The 15368-nt window shown below is 40.9% G+C and overlaps 1 protein-coding gene across 3 annotated transcripts in view; it reads right to left on the reverse strand.

Moving 5' to 3' along the window:
• Positions 1-2905: 2905 nt before the first annotated feature.
• Positions 2906-15368, reverse strand: part of SYNE3 (spectrin repeat containing nuclear envelope family member 3) — a 75901-nt gene continuing 63438 nt past the window's right edge. For all 3 annotated transcript variants that reach the window (XM_077180653.1, XM_054635764.2, XM_054635763.2), the window contains exon 18: positions 2906-13866. In XM_077180653.1, the coding sequence (XP_077036768.1) occupies positions 13666-13866 (201 nt within the window). In that variant the 3' untranslated portion in view covers positions 2906-13665. The remainder of the gene's footprint in view (positions 13867-15368) is intronic.

A 15368-nucleotide genomic window follows, 5' to 3' on the forward strand; every position in this document is an offset into this window, starting at 1 on the left:
TCACCTACATCCATCCCTCTGGACAGAGACAGCACCTGCTGCTGAGATGCAGAGTGCCCACAGGAATAGCCTCACTCATCCCCTTCAGTGGGAGTTTAGGGAAGCAGGGGGTTAAAGTGTAGGCTGAATCCTCCCAGGGCTGCCATCCCCCTCCTTGTAAAGAAGCAGCAATTTAACAGACTTGTTGCCCTGAGGTTTAATGGATGGCTCTGGCTGCAGTGCTTGGGGACCCTCTGACAGGGCGCTGTGAAAGGGCAAAGGGGGACTAATAGCTGCTGTGTTTTCCAGCAGCCCCAGCCAGAGATAGCTCTGTGTATAGCTGACAAGCAGTCAACGTCTGCTCCCTGTCTCTGTTTGCACTTCATCGAGTTATCTCCTTGCAAGCAAAGAAATCCCAGCTGATTGAACAGCACATTCATCATCTGGATTTCCCCCATATCTTTTCCTGTATCAATGGTGCCATAAAAAGCCCACCAGAAAAGTCGACGGAAATCTGCTCTATCTTCCATTAAAAGCTTTTGCAGAGATCTGAAGTAAAGCAAAAAATCAAAACAAACCCCAAACTTTTTTTCCTCCCTGAGATGTCAATCAATGAACATTAAACAAAAAGATTAGTTCTGCTCTTATTTGTTTGTGAAACAAAAAGCATGAAATATTTAGCAGTGCTGTAATGAAAAGCAGATGGGAATAATGCTCCTTTCAAGGCCGCTGGTAAGCACCTCCTTTCATGCCGCGGCAGCAGCAGGACGAGGCAGGCAGCCCATTAGGACAATTTATGAACTGGACTTCCACAGAGGGAGTTCTAGCAAGAGGTCCACAGCTCGTACAGAGCAACCCTGATAACATCTGTTAGGGTTATTCATTGAAGAGGATTATATTACAATCCCTCTTAATACTACGAGTGCTACAGTAAAACTGGATGAGCCTTCAGTTTCATTTGCTCCAGCAATATGTGTTTATCAGAGCATTTTTCTGAAGTTGGAAACCTGGGCTGCATTCATGATATGTCACAGAGTGATGTTTAGAAAGCTTGAAATATTAGCCTAGGAAAAAACCCTCGGTCTCTGCTTTTAATCTCTCTTGGCTGTAGTGCTCAGCCCCTATGTGCAGCATCAACACACCATCAGCCTTTTTCCATAGAAAGCCACTCCCCATTAACTCTCCAGGGCTGAGATTGATTTTATTTAAATAGTTCTCACTCGCTAACCTTGCTCCATCCTTTATTTAAGACTTTGCTAATGATGTATTTTTTTCCCCTTAATTTACCTAAGCACATAATGAACGCTCACATCCGAAATGACCTCATTATACCAGCAAGGACTTTGTGTGGATACGATTTAGTGCACAGACATAAGGCAGAGAACTCTCTAAATGGAGAGTTTTTAAGCATTCTGTAAAATCCCTGTTGACTACAAGCCAGGTTCTTACTGCTGTAAATTGACTTAGTTCCAACAGCTTCAATGAAGCTACACTGATTTACTCCACTTGAGGGTCTTACCCTATTATTCTTATTTATTGAACTTGCCACCTTTTGCTGTTACAACCTAAACTTCCATCCTCTAGCAGCAGGGTTGCTATCTAAAACAGGTGTTTCTGCAGTAATATATGACTTCAGAGATTTATAACTACCTGGAGTATTTCATTGTCCTCTAAAAGTGTTTATAATAATTCTTGTTGACTGTCCCAACTCCCACCAATCAGCTGTAAAGTTGTTTGCAGGCTGAACCTGATCAACAAAATATTAATTCCCCATACAAGCATGAGGTGTTTTATCTGTTCAAAGGCACTTTTCCTCCCTGCTGGACAAAGGCCTTTCCTGGTCTCTGAACAGTGTCTGGGACAAAATGAAGTCCCAGGTTTTTTGCCGGTTCCAGAAGAAGAGGCCCGATATACACAAAGCAGGCAACTTTCTGTTTTTCCACAAAAAACAAACTGCAAGATGAAAAAATGCATTGCAAAGGAAAAACAAAACCCAGAAATTCCTTTTGTGCACCAACTGTAGCCCTGATGGGAATGTCCCACCACAACACTCTGCTCATCCTACAGCCCTGGCCTTCTTTTACCCTGCTCTCTGCTAGGAGGAATTCAGGCTGCTGCTCCAACCTTGACCCAGCTGTGATCAGCCAAGTGTCTGCATTTGTACTTTTGGGGGCTTAGCAGGAGACAGCTCATAGGAAGGCACAAGATCACATGGTTCAAATGCCTGAGAGAAGTCAAAGACCTGCATAAAGCCCCGTGTGTTCATAAAGGCAACAGGGAACCTAACCCACAGGTTCACCAAAAACTTGTAGTGGTTTCTACTTGTCCAGAAATAACTGCATGTGGAGCCCTTTGATATCAGAGATACTGGCAGACCTTTTCTCCTAAAGACTAAGGAAAGAAACCAGCAATTACCTGCTAATGAGAGCTGTGCACCCATACACACACGCTGCAGTGATTGCTCTTCAGAGAGACCAGCAGTGCTTACACTAACAAACTGTTAGCTCACCAAATGTGATTGGTGCTATCTTCAAACGCAAAGTTTACAAAAAAACTCCCCTTTGTCTTACCAGGCTTGGGATTGAGGAGAAACTCACAGAAAGTGTCAGGGGCCAATGCCATAAGAAATCATGCTGAATCAGAATATGATTTAGCAAATTCACATCTTCTTCAGGTCCAGCAGAATTCTATTTAAATAACTTACAGAAAAGCTGACATCTTCTGTTAAATCTCAAAGGACTAGAATGAAGTAGATACATTTAGCACAGCCATCTTCCAATGATACCTGAGCAGAGAGGCAGGGAGCAGCAGATTTTATCCTTGCTTCACTTGTTCTGGTTGTTTCTAGGTCAGCCCAAATACTCTGATGGTATGAAAAAAGCACAGCAAAAGTGTGTAGCCACCACCCAAAATAACCTAAAAGTCCTTAAAAAGAAATGCACATGTGTTTATTTACTGCACTATAACTGCAACATGAAATACAACTATATTTTCATTTCAAAAAAGGACACATGCAATAAAATACTCTGATTTTATAATCCAATTCAACACAGTTCATTGGTAACACTGAAGCATCACAGAACAGGCAAGGGCTTGGGGTGATGAATTTCCAGTCTCTTGATCCTACTTGCAAACAGCAAAGTCACATCATATTTTATTTGTCATCAAGGGATAAACTTTTGGAATAATGGGGCTGGATCACAGAAGGTTCCAGCTGCCCCTTAACTCCCCTATGAGTCTTGAAGAATCAGATTTTTTTTATTTGGGAAATATGCTTTGACAAGGATGAGGAATAGACAGTATTTTCCAAGCAGAGAGCAGAAATCCTTCCATGTTATACCACAGCTGAGGTACAAAACAAGGGCCTCTGCTTCACAGGTGCAAAGAAGCCAAGGCTGTGAGTTACTTTAACTATTGCTCTGAAGAATGAAATCAGGCCATTTTCTGCAATATTTCACTGCAGCTTTCTATTATTTTCATCTGCTCATGGGGCTTAAATCAATTTAATCTGGCATTTCAGCTATGGAATAAATCCACAATACACAGGAGGAGTCCACAGCTCAGAAAAGAACACAAAAAGTTGTTCTGAAATACTCAAATCATAGCCTCTTAGCTACTCAAAAGGCCCTGTTCTTCATTAGAAAAGGTTCTTATTCTATCATAGCTATTCACACACCACAGGCTCTTATTTTTAATATTTCCCATGAAGTTTCATGGGACTGATTTTCAAATAAGGTTCTAAACAGTGTAAAAAAACTACAAACTCAGGGCCCAAAATGGTACCATTTCTAGCAGAAACTCTCCTGACTTTCATCTGGCACTTTGAGGCAGTGTGACATAACACTGTCCAGCCTTTCAAAACAATGACCTGATTTCTTTCTGTACCTCTTGCGTGGCATTACACTCAGGATGACTTAGCTCCAACAATTTACATAAAACATAAAGTCAGTCTTTTAATGCAGCTGCATTTTTATAGAATTACACAGAGTCAGTATACAGAAGCTTACAGCTTTTTGAGCTAATTCTAGCAAACAGGAGGATTTATCTATGAAAACAAAGAGTTCCAAAAGTACATGGAAATCTGTAGAGCAAAATATATATCTCTATATAATTTCCCAACACAAGCAATAGGCAGTTTAGAAAAATATGATTGTTACAGTTTTTCTGAACCAGAAAAGAAAGGATTTAAAAAATAAGTTCAGCTTTTCACAAAGCCATATCTTTAATAAGAAAATAGAGTGGTCCACATTTCCCTGAATAAGCCTGAAAGGTTAAAGAAAGGTCCAAGCAAAGCAAGGAGTTGGACTTGGACTTGATATCAGCTGTGATAACATGCACATGTCCAGAGACAGCTGCTTGGCTCCAGTATTGTTTACCTTAGAAACGAGCCTAATTTATCACAATTTTATTCAAAAATCATAAATAACATGACAAAAGTGGAACTGGTCCCCGCAAGGCAAATAATTATATTCATACAAGCAAAAAGTGACATCAATCCAGTTAGTTTCTTGTGACAGTTAAAAGGTATTTTGTACTCAACTGTTACACTGTACAGCACATGTATAAACACAGATTATTATTGCAGACTTTGCTATCAGCTACTATACATAAACTAGAAGAGATGTTCATGCTGTAATTGCCTCTAAGGTTTTTGTTCTACTTGAATATTAACATTTACAAAAACTGAAGTGGAGACCTGAATTCAAGCCAGGATTTCAACATGCAAAATGACAGGGTTCACAGGAAGGTTTTGGATCCTCCCTATTACTGACATTTGGAAGTGGATAGGAGCTCTGAAGAATTTTAAAACCATTCATAATATGAGTTTCTCTTGTGAACAGCCTTTGGTTTTCCCTGTGCCCACAGGCAGGTGATCTAACATGGGACATGCTGGTGAAATTTAGATTCACATCAATAAACCTCCTGTTAAGGAGAATTCACATTTTAATTTCAGGTCACTTCTAAAAGAAGGTGGCAAAATGTACCTCAGAATTTGCTGATTTTTAAATTAGAAGCAGAGAACAGTTTGTTTGCAGAAACTTTGCTCCAGGCTGTTCTTAAAAACTATTTAATTTATCAGTTAGACCTTTTTATTAATTCTGTTCAATGTGAGAGCAAATCCCTTCATTTTGTCATAATTTTTGTGAAATATGTGGGATATTTACTCACCCTATATGGAAGTCTTAGCACATTTCTTTACACTTTCTTCTAGCTTGAAACTAAACAAAAGCACAAAAACTGATGGAAGCAAGATTGATGGAGTGTTGGTGAAGGGATCCACAACTGTTTAAAATCCAGGCTTATGAATTAAATTGGGCCCAAGACAGCCCACTGCTCTGAGGAGGGAGGACCTCTGCAGGGGCACTGGACATGGGTTATATTGCCAGTAAACAACAATGCAGCTTCTGGGTCTCCTACCACTTTTCAGTGTCAGTGGAGAGTTATGTCTTATGAAAGGCAATGACAGAAAAATGCAACACCTGCATTATTGCTTGTGTAATTGCTTCACAGTGGTCCAGTACAGTCAAGTAAACGAATGAGAAGAAGGTCTGCTGCTGAAAGGGAAGCTCTGAGGCTGGGCAGATGGAGTGTGCCCTCCTGGAATCACCCGATACACTCAGTTAACACAAATTAAAAGGGAAAAAAAGTTGAAAGACTCATACTGATCAAAGGGAAAACATCTACTGAGGCAAAAATTACTATCAGAGTCTTGGAGCAAGACAAAGGTGTGTCTTTTGCCTTCCAGTCAAGCTCATGTACAAAATGGAGGCTGGAGTTTGTTTGCATGAAGCACATGCAAACACCTTCAGGAGCAGCCAGTGTCCCAGCACTACCTCCCAGGTTAAATTCTTACAGGGTTTGATCTGGGAATGGGATGGAAAAATCACCTTGGGTGCTTTTCACCCTAAAGACTGAAACTCAAACTCAAAGCTTATTAAATCTCATCAAAGTTCATTACAACATGTACCTCTAAACTCTTCCAGCTTCTCTTTAAGACATGGTTTCTCTTAAAAGCTGCACTTAAAACCTTAAGTAGAGCAATAATTATGCTCCCCATTACCTACATATATATATACACATACATATATATATATATATATATATTTTTTTTTTTTTTTTCATGGCAACAGAAAGTACCGTACAGAGGCATTCATTCATATCTGCAGTGAAACAAAGTCTGTGGTGTTCAGTGCTTATTAGACTTGACAAAAGAAATAATTTGATTTAGGTGGGAATCACTTCAGGAGAAATAACAGCTCCAACCCCTGAGTTCCAGAGGGAGGCCTCCCAGCAAAGTGCTGCTGAGGGCGGTGGCACTGCTCTCCAAACTCCCTCTCCCTTTTAACACACAGCTTTTTCATGGAGCAAAAAGGAGCTCAAATAAATGGCTTGCTATAGGGCTTGATAAATGAGTTGTGAAACCAGTTTGTTAAAAGCAATCATTTTCTTTTTCTTTCTTTTTTTTCCTCCCAGGTCAGAAAAAGGGGTTCTGGCTTATTTAGGGTGTATAACAATGACAGTGGAACGCTCCTGGCAGCTCAAGGGCACAGACCCTGGCTGAGCAGCACCTGGTAGCTCTTACCCCAGCAGTGACAATGAGAGGGTAACAGAGCTGCAGCTGAACCACCAGCCCTCTGTGCTGACTGAGGGGCAATTTTCTGCACACAGACATTGGATTACACATCAAAACCTGCTTAGAGAGGTGAAGAGAAAAAGGCTCTGGGCAGGCTATGAACAATGCTAATAGTGAGGCTTTCATTATTAATAATTGTTTGTTCAGTGGCAGCCTCACACTCCTGTCTGCAGATGTGACTATTAAGGGCAGTCCCTGAGCCAAAACTGAAGGCAGATGTGGGCAGTCCTGGCCAGGAGACTTGGAAGAAATGGCTGGCCAGGACTGGAGCCCCCCAGTTAGTGATGAAGGCTGGTTTGACACAGGGGACAGCAGAAACAGACAGAGCATCTGCAGGAAGAACTGTGACGGGGGAAGAAATTACTGGATTTTAAACTTATTGAAACTGGACCAGATTTTTTCTCTAGGTATTGAGGAAGAACAGCCACTGGAAACATTTAAGGTGATAGGAATGACCTAGGCTGTGGAAGAACTGCAACAGGAAAAGAAGAATAAAATATTGGGATAATTTACTTTGGAAAGGAAGCAAAGCCAAATCTCCTCTTCTCTCATAAAAGAAGAAAAGACAAAACATGGCCTGAAAAGTGCCATGGAAAGGCCTGGTAGTGCTGGTCTTTCTGCTTCCTTGGATTTAGCACAAAGTGGCCAAAAGAAGGAACATCAAACCATCCCCACTCCTCAAACAAAAGGTTTCTGATCCAAAACCAGTTCAGGGGAATGCCTTTATCACACAACTTGGAATAATGTGGAACTCGCTGGTGTAAATGGCTCTGAAGCCAGAAAGCCACTAGCATTCAGTAAGGCACTGAATAGGCTTGCCCCCAAAATCCAGAAGACTAAAGACAAGCTGATATTTACTTGAAAAGGAACAGAAAAAGTCCCACCTCAGTTCTACAATGCATCTCTGCCTCCTGAGGATTGAGCAGAGACCATCATGACTAGCTTTCCATCTATAACAGCATTTCCTGTATCTTTTCCTGGAGCATCAGCACCCACCACGTACCATTAACCTGTCACTGAAGGGTTTAATTTAGCAGTTTCTTCTGCATTTAATGAAGAGAAAAAACCACTTCCAAATGCTCAAATCTCAGCTCAAGTGAATCACCCTGAGGGGAGCCTCCTTCCACAGCCAGGCACATGAAACTGAACTGTGCTGACGGCCGCTGTCAAATTCTGTGCAGCGGAGCCCTGGGATGGCAAAGCCCTTGTGCCTGTGCCATTAGTCCTGGACTGCTCTCCTTGTGCCAGACCTGTGAGTTCCTCTTGCATGGAGATATCAGGCTGCCCTTGGAAGAACTAAAGTTTCCAGCTGCTTCCACTGGGGTGCTGCACCTTGAGCTGTGCAGTTTCACCTTACCCACACTTTACTAGGAGGATGGCTCTTATCTCACAGGTACGATGAGGCAAAATCTGGCATTTGCTGAAGCAGGTTAGGGAACAGAAGTGCCACTTAGGCTACAGTTTGAACTGATATATTCCAGATATATATTCCTTCTTTTCCAGATCTACTGATAACTCTCTGGTAGACACATATTCATATTCATATTTTAAATTGGATAGAAAAGAGATAATAAAAAAACCAACTGTGTGACAGATTATTCCCTCCTACTTTGGTTTTTGAAGGTTTTCTGTTTGGTGGTTGTTTTTTGGGGTTTTGTTTTTTTTTTTTTTTTTTTGTTTGTTTATTTTTTAAATTAAAGAATCTTTGTTTTGTTTTACCATTTAACAAGTGCAACATGATCCCACAATTTTTAAATGGACATGTACAAATCAAAATGCCTCGTGCCTAAAACATCCTGCACTTACCCAAAACCTACAACTAACCTGTTTATATTCCAGTATAACCAATAGATATCTTCTTTTAAATATGGCAAAAGTAACAAGATTGATTTCTCAATGAATCATACTGCCTGCACCAGAAATATTATCTTTAGTATTTTAATAAACTGGTTTTGGAGAGTTGCCAACCTCTGACAGATAAATTAATGCAATAAACTGGTAATGGGTCAGAGCAGGTCAGTGTCTGGGAGCTGCTAAGAACATCCTCAACAGCCCCCAGCAATTCTGGAAGAAGTTACTATAGGTTCTCTGGACAAATTTTGTTTTCAGCTGCACCCTAGCAAATGATACTGTCCATGGGGTAGTAAACCCTCCAAAAGCAGTTCTTACACCCAGCTGGATATATAACCTATGACTTGAGAGATATCTATGATGCCTGGCAAAGACATGTTTATTGGGGGTTTTATACCAGCATTTCTTGAAAGGCAAAACTATTTTTCCAGTTTCCTATGATGGATAATTTAGTTTCAGTCTGTAATATTCAGTTATTCCAAAAGGCTTTGTTTGGCCCAGGAATCTCTGTCACACAGCAGGTTTGGTTAGTTTTTTTCCCTAAAGAAAAGAGGACAATGTACTCTCTTGTGTCAATACAAGTTAAAAGAATTATTGTACATGAACTCACTCTTCAAATCTCTTTAGTGCTAATGAGATGCATATGCACACACATCAAAGTAAAACATTCCCTATTTAATATTGAAAAGGACATCAGATGTAGCAAACTCCTGAGGTCTAGAGCAGCTAAAGAGAAAGTACTGTTTCTTCTGATGTGCAGAGATCACCATGTGTCTGTCTAGGAATGGCCAATTTTTGGAGACATTCTTCTCTCCAAGGTCTACAAATACTCCAACAAAAGGATTAAGGAGAAGCATAGAGCCATTCTAAAAGCTGTCCAGATTATTCAGTGATCACTAGGTGGTTTTATTAGTTAGTCTAGTAGCTTTATTTACAGCCTCAAATATTTGAGTCTTCTAAGTTGTCAGTCAGCACAAATAAAGTAGCACTTGGTAGAAATCGGGACTGCTCTGGAGATTGAGTGCTAGCAGAGGAATACAACATTTCTAATGTATGTGCTTAAAACTGAAGATCTTTTTCATACACACAGGGATTTCTGGAGAGGGCATATATAAATAATATTTAATACCATTTAAATTGCTGGCTGGAATCAGAGAAAGGGCTGTTAATAGACATGGGGCACAATAGCAATTTTCTACCTCAATGTATTGCTACCATGGAAAATTCTCTGGAAAGCATCAGGCTTCAAAATCAATTACAGTTTACAAATGAGGCTTGCTTCCATGCCAGAGGTTGGGTTTGGAGTGCCTTTGGGCAATGCCTTGCTGTAATGCATGGGCAGTGGAGTGCAGGATTTTGCCTTCAGCACCTCAGGGTCATTAATGTGGTCAGGCAGCTCCTGGGTGCCACAGTGCAGGCAGGAGCTGGGACAGAGCTCTGTGAACAGGCTGGGGGTCTGCAGGGACTGTAGGCCAAGTGCACAAATCACTCACAACCCCAAACACACTCCATGTGTTTCAGAGGCTTTTAGCACCCTTTGACTGTGGCTGGACCTGCACTGGGGCAAAACAGTGAAAGTCCTCAGCTGCAGACACATCCAGGGCTCTGTGCATCCTATGCTTTGGCAAGGGAAGGCTTAAGGCAGTGGCCCCAGTCTGAACCTGAGCTATAACACATCTCAGTTACATCTGGATGTCAGAGATGTATGAGCTGGGGATTTTATAGGCACAAAAGTGAGCATATCACCACCAAATCATCTGTGAGCAAAGATGAGAAACTGTGCTCAAGATTTTAAGGACTGGTTTGGAAACCAGTCCTTAAAAACTAAATCCTTTGGATTTAGTTTGTGTTTTGAGGAATCTGATCTTTGTACAGTTTCCTGGAAGCTGGACTCATTATTCCAATTACTGACTTGATTAATATTTACACACACTTCCAGGAATCAGTATTGCAAGCTTTTCAGAAATAAAAAAACCCACAAGAGAATAAAAACAAAAGTAAATTTTGCATTTACATCTCAATCTTACTTTTGTGATTTTCTTCTTTCTTTCTTTCTTTCTTTCTTTGCCAGAAAAATCTCACACCTGCCTTGGACAGGTGAGGTAAATGATATTATGGAAGACTTAAATTGTTTTCAGTGATATGAACAATAAAGTCCTGTGCTTTGGATAGTTTTCATTGCAAAGAAGTAGAAATATTCATCACTTCTGTGAGATATTCAGATTATTTAAGTTAATGAGAATGGATTGACTGAGATTTAAAGTAAAACTTTCCAAGATTACAGACAGGGGACTCACAGAATAAACTGATTGCAAACCCAGAAGCAAGAGTGTGTTTCTAATTTAGTTGTTTGGCTCTTTTTTTAAAAACCTGCCACCACACTGAAACATCAAGGTGATGATGCAGTTGTTCTTGTAAGATCTTCTGTGCAGATTTTTTTTCTCCCTGTTACACACTCCCAGGGTGTCAAATGCATTTGTGAGCCCATACAAATCACCCAGATCAGAAAGGCTTGGCAGAAAGAAATCTGATGTGAGATTTTGTGCTTTCACAGAAAAAAAAATTCCATCTCCCTACTGACTTCCATTTGCAGCTTTATTTTTCCTCATTATTTTTACTTTCATCACCTGGATCAGATCAGCAAAACCCAGAGAACTGCAATGTAGCTACATCACAGAAAGGTGTGTGCACACCTACACACATCCACAACCACACAGAGCAGGTTTTGTTACTGCCCCTCTTCCCCCACGCTTCTTTTCTAAAGGAAGATTTAATTTGATGTGGGGATGTGTGTGATGATTAACTCCCTGCTGGGCAGCCACAGGGGTTTCTTCCCCCAGGGCTGGCAGCAATTTTTAGAGGAATGTGCATGGCACTTGCACTGCTAATCAGGAGAGCAGGAGGTATGTCAGGAGGAGGGAGCCACCAGAAAGGATGGCTGCAAGGAAGGAATTAATATGCCCCATTCTCTGACAAATTACAGCTCCTCTCCATCTGGCTCCTTCAGGAAAGAAATCACAGGTCTTCCTTCACTTCCCAAAGTGAATGTCTTATTGCTCAGCATACCTGGACTCTGCTCACCTTTCTGCTTCCAGTCCTTTCTGCCTGCTCTGAGAGTTCTTCTGCTTTCTCCTGACAGCCAGGATTTTAACCCACATCAGCTCAGCTCCTGCTCCATGCTCCCCTTGCACTTTGAGTGATACCTGCACCATCCCTGCTGTCTCTCCTTTAATTTCCACTCTTTACATTTTTAGCAGACTTCTGGCATTTTAATCTAGCTCACACTAGCAAACCCAGTATAGTCAGAAACATTAGGAACACAGTGAGAGTCCTGGTGGGGGAAGAGTCTCCTCAGAACACGTAGAAGCCCTGTTACTCACCCCATTTTAAACCTTGAAAACTGAAGAAAAGCTGTTTAATATGTAGTATTATCAACAGTGTAGAAGGGAAGGGGAGTCTGAGGATTTTTTTCCTCCACAGAGCCTGTGCTCTTGTCCTGTGTGTTAATTGTGACTCTTTTTCTAAGGTTTTACAAATTGATGGACACCTCTCCTCTCTATGTTTTGCTGCTCCTCTTTCACACTGCCTGCTCTCCTAATCCTGTGCCCAAACTGAGCTCCATGCTGTTTTGCCTCCTGATTCTACACAAGTTTGCTTCTTGAACAGAACTTTAATGATTTTGTTAAATAAGTGCCTTCCTCCTTCAGTCTGTCAGCTGCAATATTATTTTAGACATTATACAGAAAACAATACCAAGTACCCCATACTGATACACAGAAGAGAAATTTCTCCTGCAACAAAGCCAGGAGAGGGAAAGTAACTGTTTCTTCTGTTATTTTTTTTCAGGATTACTACTGTAGCTAAAACCATGAGACAATAAGGGATAGCTCTCAGAAAAAGCATAAATTTTTAGAAATTACCTTTTCTCCCAGGAGTCAATTAGGTAAAACACCACTAAGAATGGCTTCATCCCTCTGAAGTGAGAACTGCTTTTACATTAAAGGCAATGTATAATGTACATTCAAAATTTGATAAATCAGACATAGGCTTAGGTAAATAAATGACAAGTTGCCATAATTTTAGAATTTAGATTACACAGAAATCTATGCTTGACTGTCGTTGATACAATCAGTTTACACAATTTCAATAAACCATTAATACAAAAGAATTCTAGGTAGGAATCTTTCCAGGGTGGTATTATTAAAGTACTTCCAACTTTTGCTTTACTGACACTGAGCCAGGCTGCATCCCACTGTTCAGGCTTTATAATCCGTTACCAAATGCCTCTTTATAAAGTAAAAAACCCAACAAACCAAACCACAAAACCCCACAAACACAAAAATTTAACAAAAAAACCTACTCTTTTTTATACACAAGATTGGTGATACAAGGTTTTGTTCAGTGCTCACAAATTTGTTCAGAAAATTATGATCTGATTTTAAAAGTTCTCCTGATAGAGAGATGCTAAAAAAATATATTCTTTTTTTATCTAGTTTTCTTCCCACTGTATTCCACCTCTCCTGATTCAGGTGGGCTGGAAAATACAGTAATTGGAAAAGAAATCTTGTAAAAAATAAGAACAAGAGGAGGTCCACTCCCACTCCTACTGAAGTCAGTAGAAACATTTCTATTAGCTTCTGCAATCTCTGTATCCAGATACTGAAAAATCAGCTCAAGATTTCAAAGAGAAAAGTCCAAATCTTCCTTGGGCTGAATGTCAACCACTCATGATTCTACTGTGCGTGCTCTCCAGTTTACACTCTGGTACATGACCTCATGTTCTCATACTTGCTCTGACTTCAGTTGCAAACCAAAATCTGATGTTAAAAATCCCCCAGAAAGTCCCACAACAACACCATCTTTCAGTACTGCTTGCTGAAAGATGGCAGAAACGTTGCAGAATTATCTCTAAACAGTGGATGAGTGGATGGTGGCTGCTAGTTTGACCACAGATATGCATTTATATATATATATGTACATACATACACAAACACAATCTCTATATACATATTATAATTACAATAATAAAAAAATTGTAAAAATATTAATTTTACTCAAATACCTGATTAAAGTGATTAATCTTAAGTTGCATTATGTGATGTATCCCGTTGGCATGTGTTAGAAGCCCTAAAAACCTACATGAGCTGCAGTTAAAACCAGAGTTCTGCCCTTCGGCCGTCACCTGGTGCCGTGCCCAGGGGTTACGTTGGGGGTGGGCCCTCGTATCTCAGCATCAGCTTGAAGGAGCGAGCAAAGTTGTTGGCCAGGGTGCAGCTGTGGCTCTCTCTCTCTGCCAGGGGCAGCAGGAAGGCCAGGAGCAGGAGCAGCAGCAGCAGCAGCTGCAGGGGAAGCGCTGCCCGGCGCACGCGATGCAGGAACGAGCATGCGCCTCCAGAGCGCTCCTGGGAAACACAAAGCAAAGAGCACTCAGAAAAAGACATTGCTGGGGAGGTCTACTTCAAATACATCAAACTGCCAGGGAGAAGGTTAGAAACAGCCCCTCTTGTCCTTGGCCTAGGACCCAGCCTGGGTGCTGGGCACACCAAAGGTGACTGAAGTTAATTATGTCTTTTAGGAGAATATTTCAATATTTTCAAGAATTCCCTGCTGGAAACTGTTGTTTTCTAGAAGGAAAACACTGTTGACTTTCTAGAAATTTTCTAGAATTGCTTCCAAGCCCATTTTCCAAAGTGGTGGTCACACATGCTCATGCCCAAGGTGCAGAGTGGTCCCCTCACCAGCCACCATACAGCACAGAAGGTCTGTGTTTGCTGCTCTCCAGTCAGTACAATGAGAGTGCTGGTGCCTGGAAGAGAGGAGCAGCTTCTGCTCTTGGCCAACACAAAGGAACTTCATTTGCAGCTCATCCAGCCCCTGGTCATCTGCCCTGCAGTACCATGCACTGGCTTTGGGGTCTGCAAGACTGGAGGTCAGAAAAAATGCCCCACAGTGCAGCCTGCCTCAGCATGCCTTATACCTTACCAGGCCCAGATTAAAACTTTATGTGATGCAAAGCAATGAGAGAAACACAACATTGGTAGTGAAGGAGACATTAAAGCCACATGTATTTCTGTGCAGCCCTTGGGGACACACACAAAGGAGTCCCATTACACCTTGCTCTATACTGGTGCAAACCTAGAGTAGGTCAGTTAACCTCATAAATTTAATCTGGTTTAGCATGACCAGGAGAGAATTTATCTATGGCTACAGAATTCAGAAAAGATTAATTAAGAAGGGAGATTTCCACTGGCAAGATTCCTGGGTAACTCCTGCCAATGAGCTGAACTGTGTGTTTCCAAAAAAAAAAAAAAAAGAACTCTTGAAAAGAAATCTGATAAAAAGGGCTCAATAACCCACTTATTTAATCAAACTAGGATTTATGCAATGAACATAAATACAGTTCTTAATGAGCTACATTAGGTACCAGCCTACATCATAAATGTCAGAACAGAACATCCACTGGAGAGGGGCCCACATTTTCCACAAAAGGAAATTAATTTATTGTGTTCAAGTCACAGGCAATGTCAGTCCTGCAGCAAAATTTGGGCTTCTGCTCACTATGGGGTGTTTAATAGGCAATGCCTTTGTCCCACTATAGCACTGTTGCCTTTTTCCCAACCTGGAAATAAAATTTGAGATAATTTTGATAAGAAGGTAATATAATGAACATAAACTATCCATGGGAAACACCAGCAAAGAAGATATGGAGGCGATTGATGGTAGAAGAAAGTAATTATCCCTTTTGCTATTTTTAATGATCTCTTCCACTGCTTTCTAAATTACTCATTCCCTTGTAACTCCATATAAATGCCTACAGAATTAATTACAAAAGTAAATATACAGCTGCAGTTACACATCACGAGACAGGTGTGCTGCAAAATCCTTCTGTTGTAGTTGGTTTGCT

The sequence above is a fragment of the Agelaius phoeniceus genome, chromosome 6 (genome assembly GCF_051311805.1).
Source record: "Agelaius phoeniceus isolate bAgePho1 chromosome 6, bAgePho1.hap1, whole genome shotgun sequence".
Classification (NCBI taxonomy): domain Eukaryota; kingdom Metazoa; phylum Chordata; class Aves; order Passeriformes; family Icteridae; genus Agelaius; species Agelaius phoeniceus.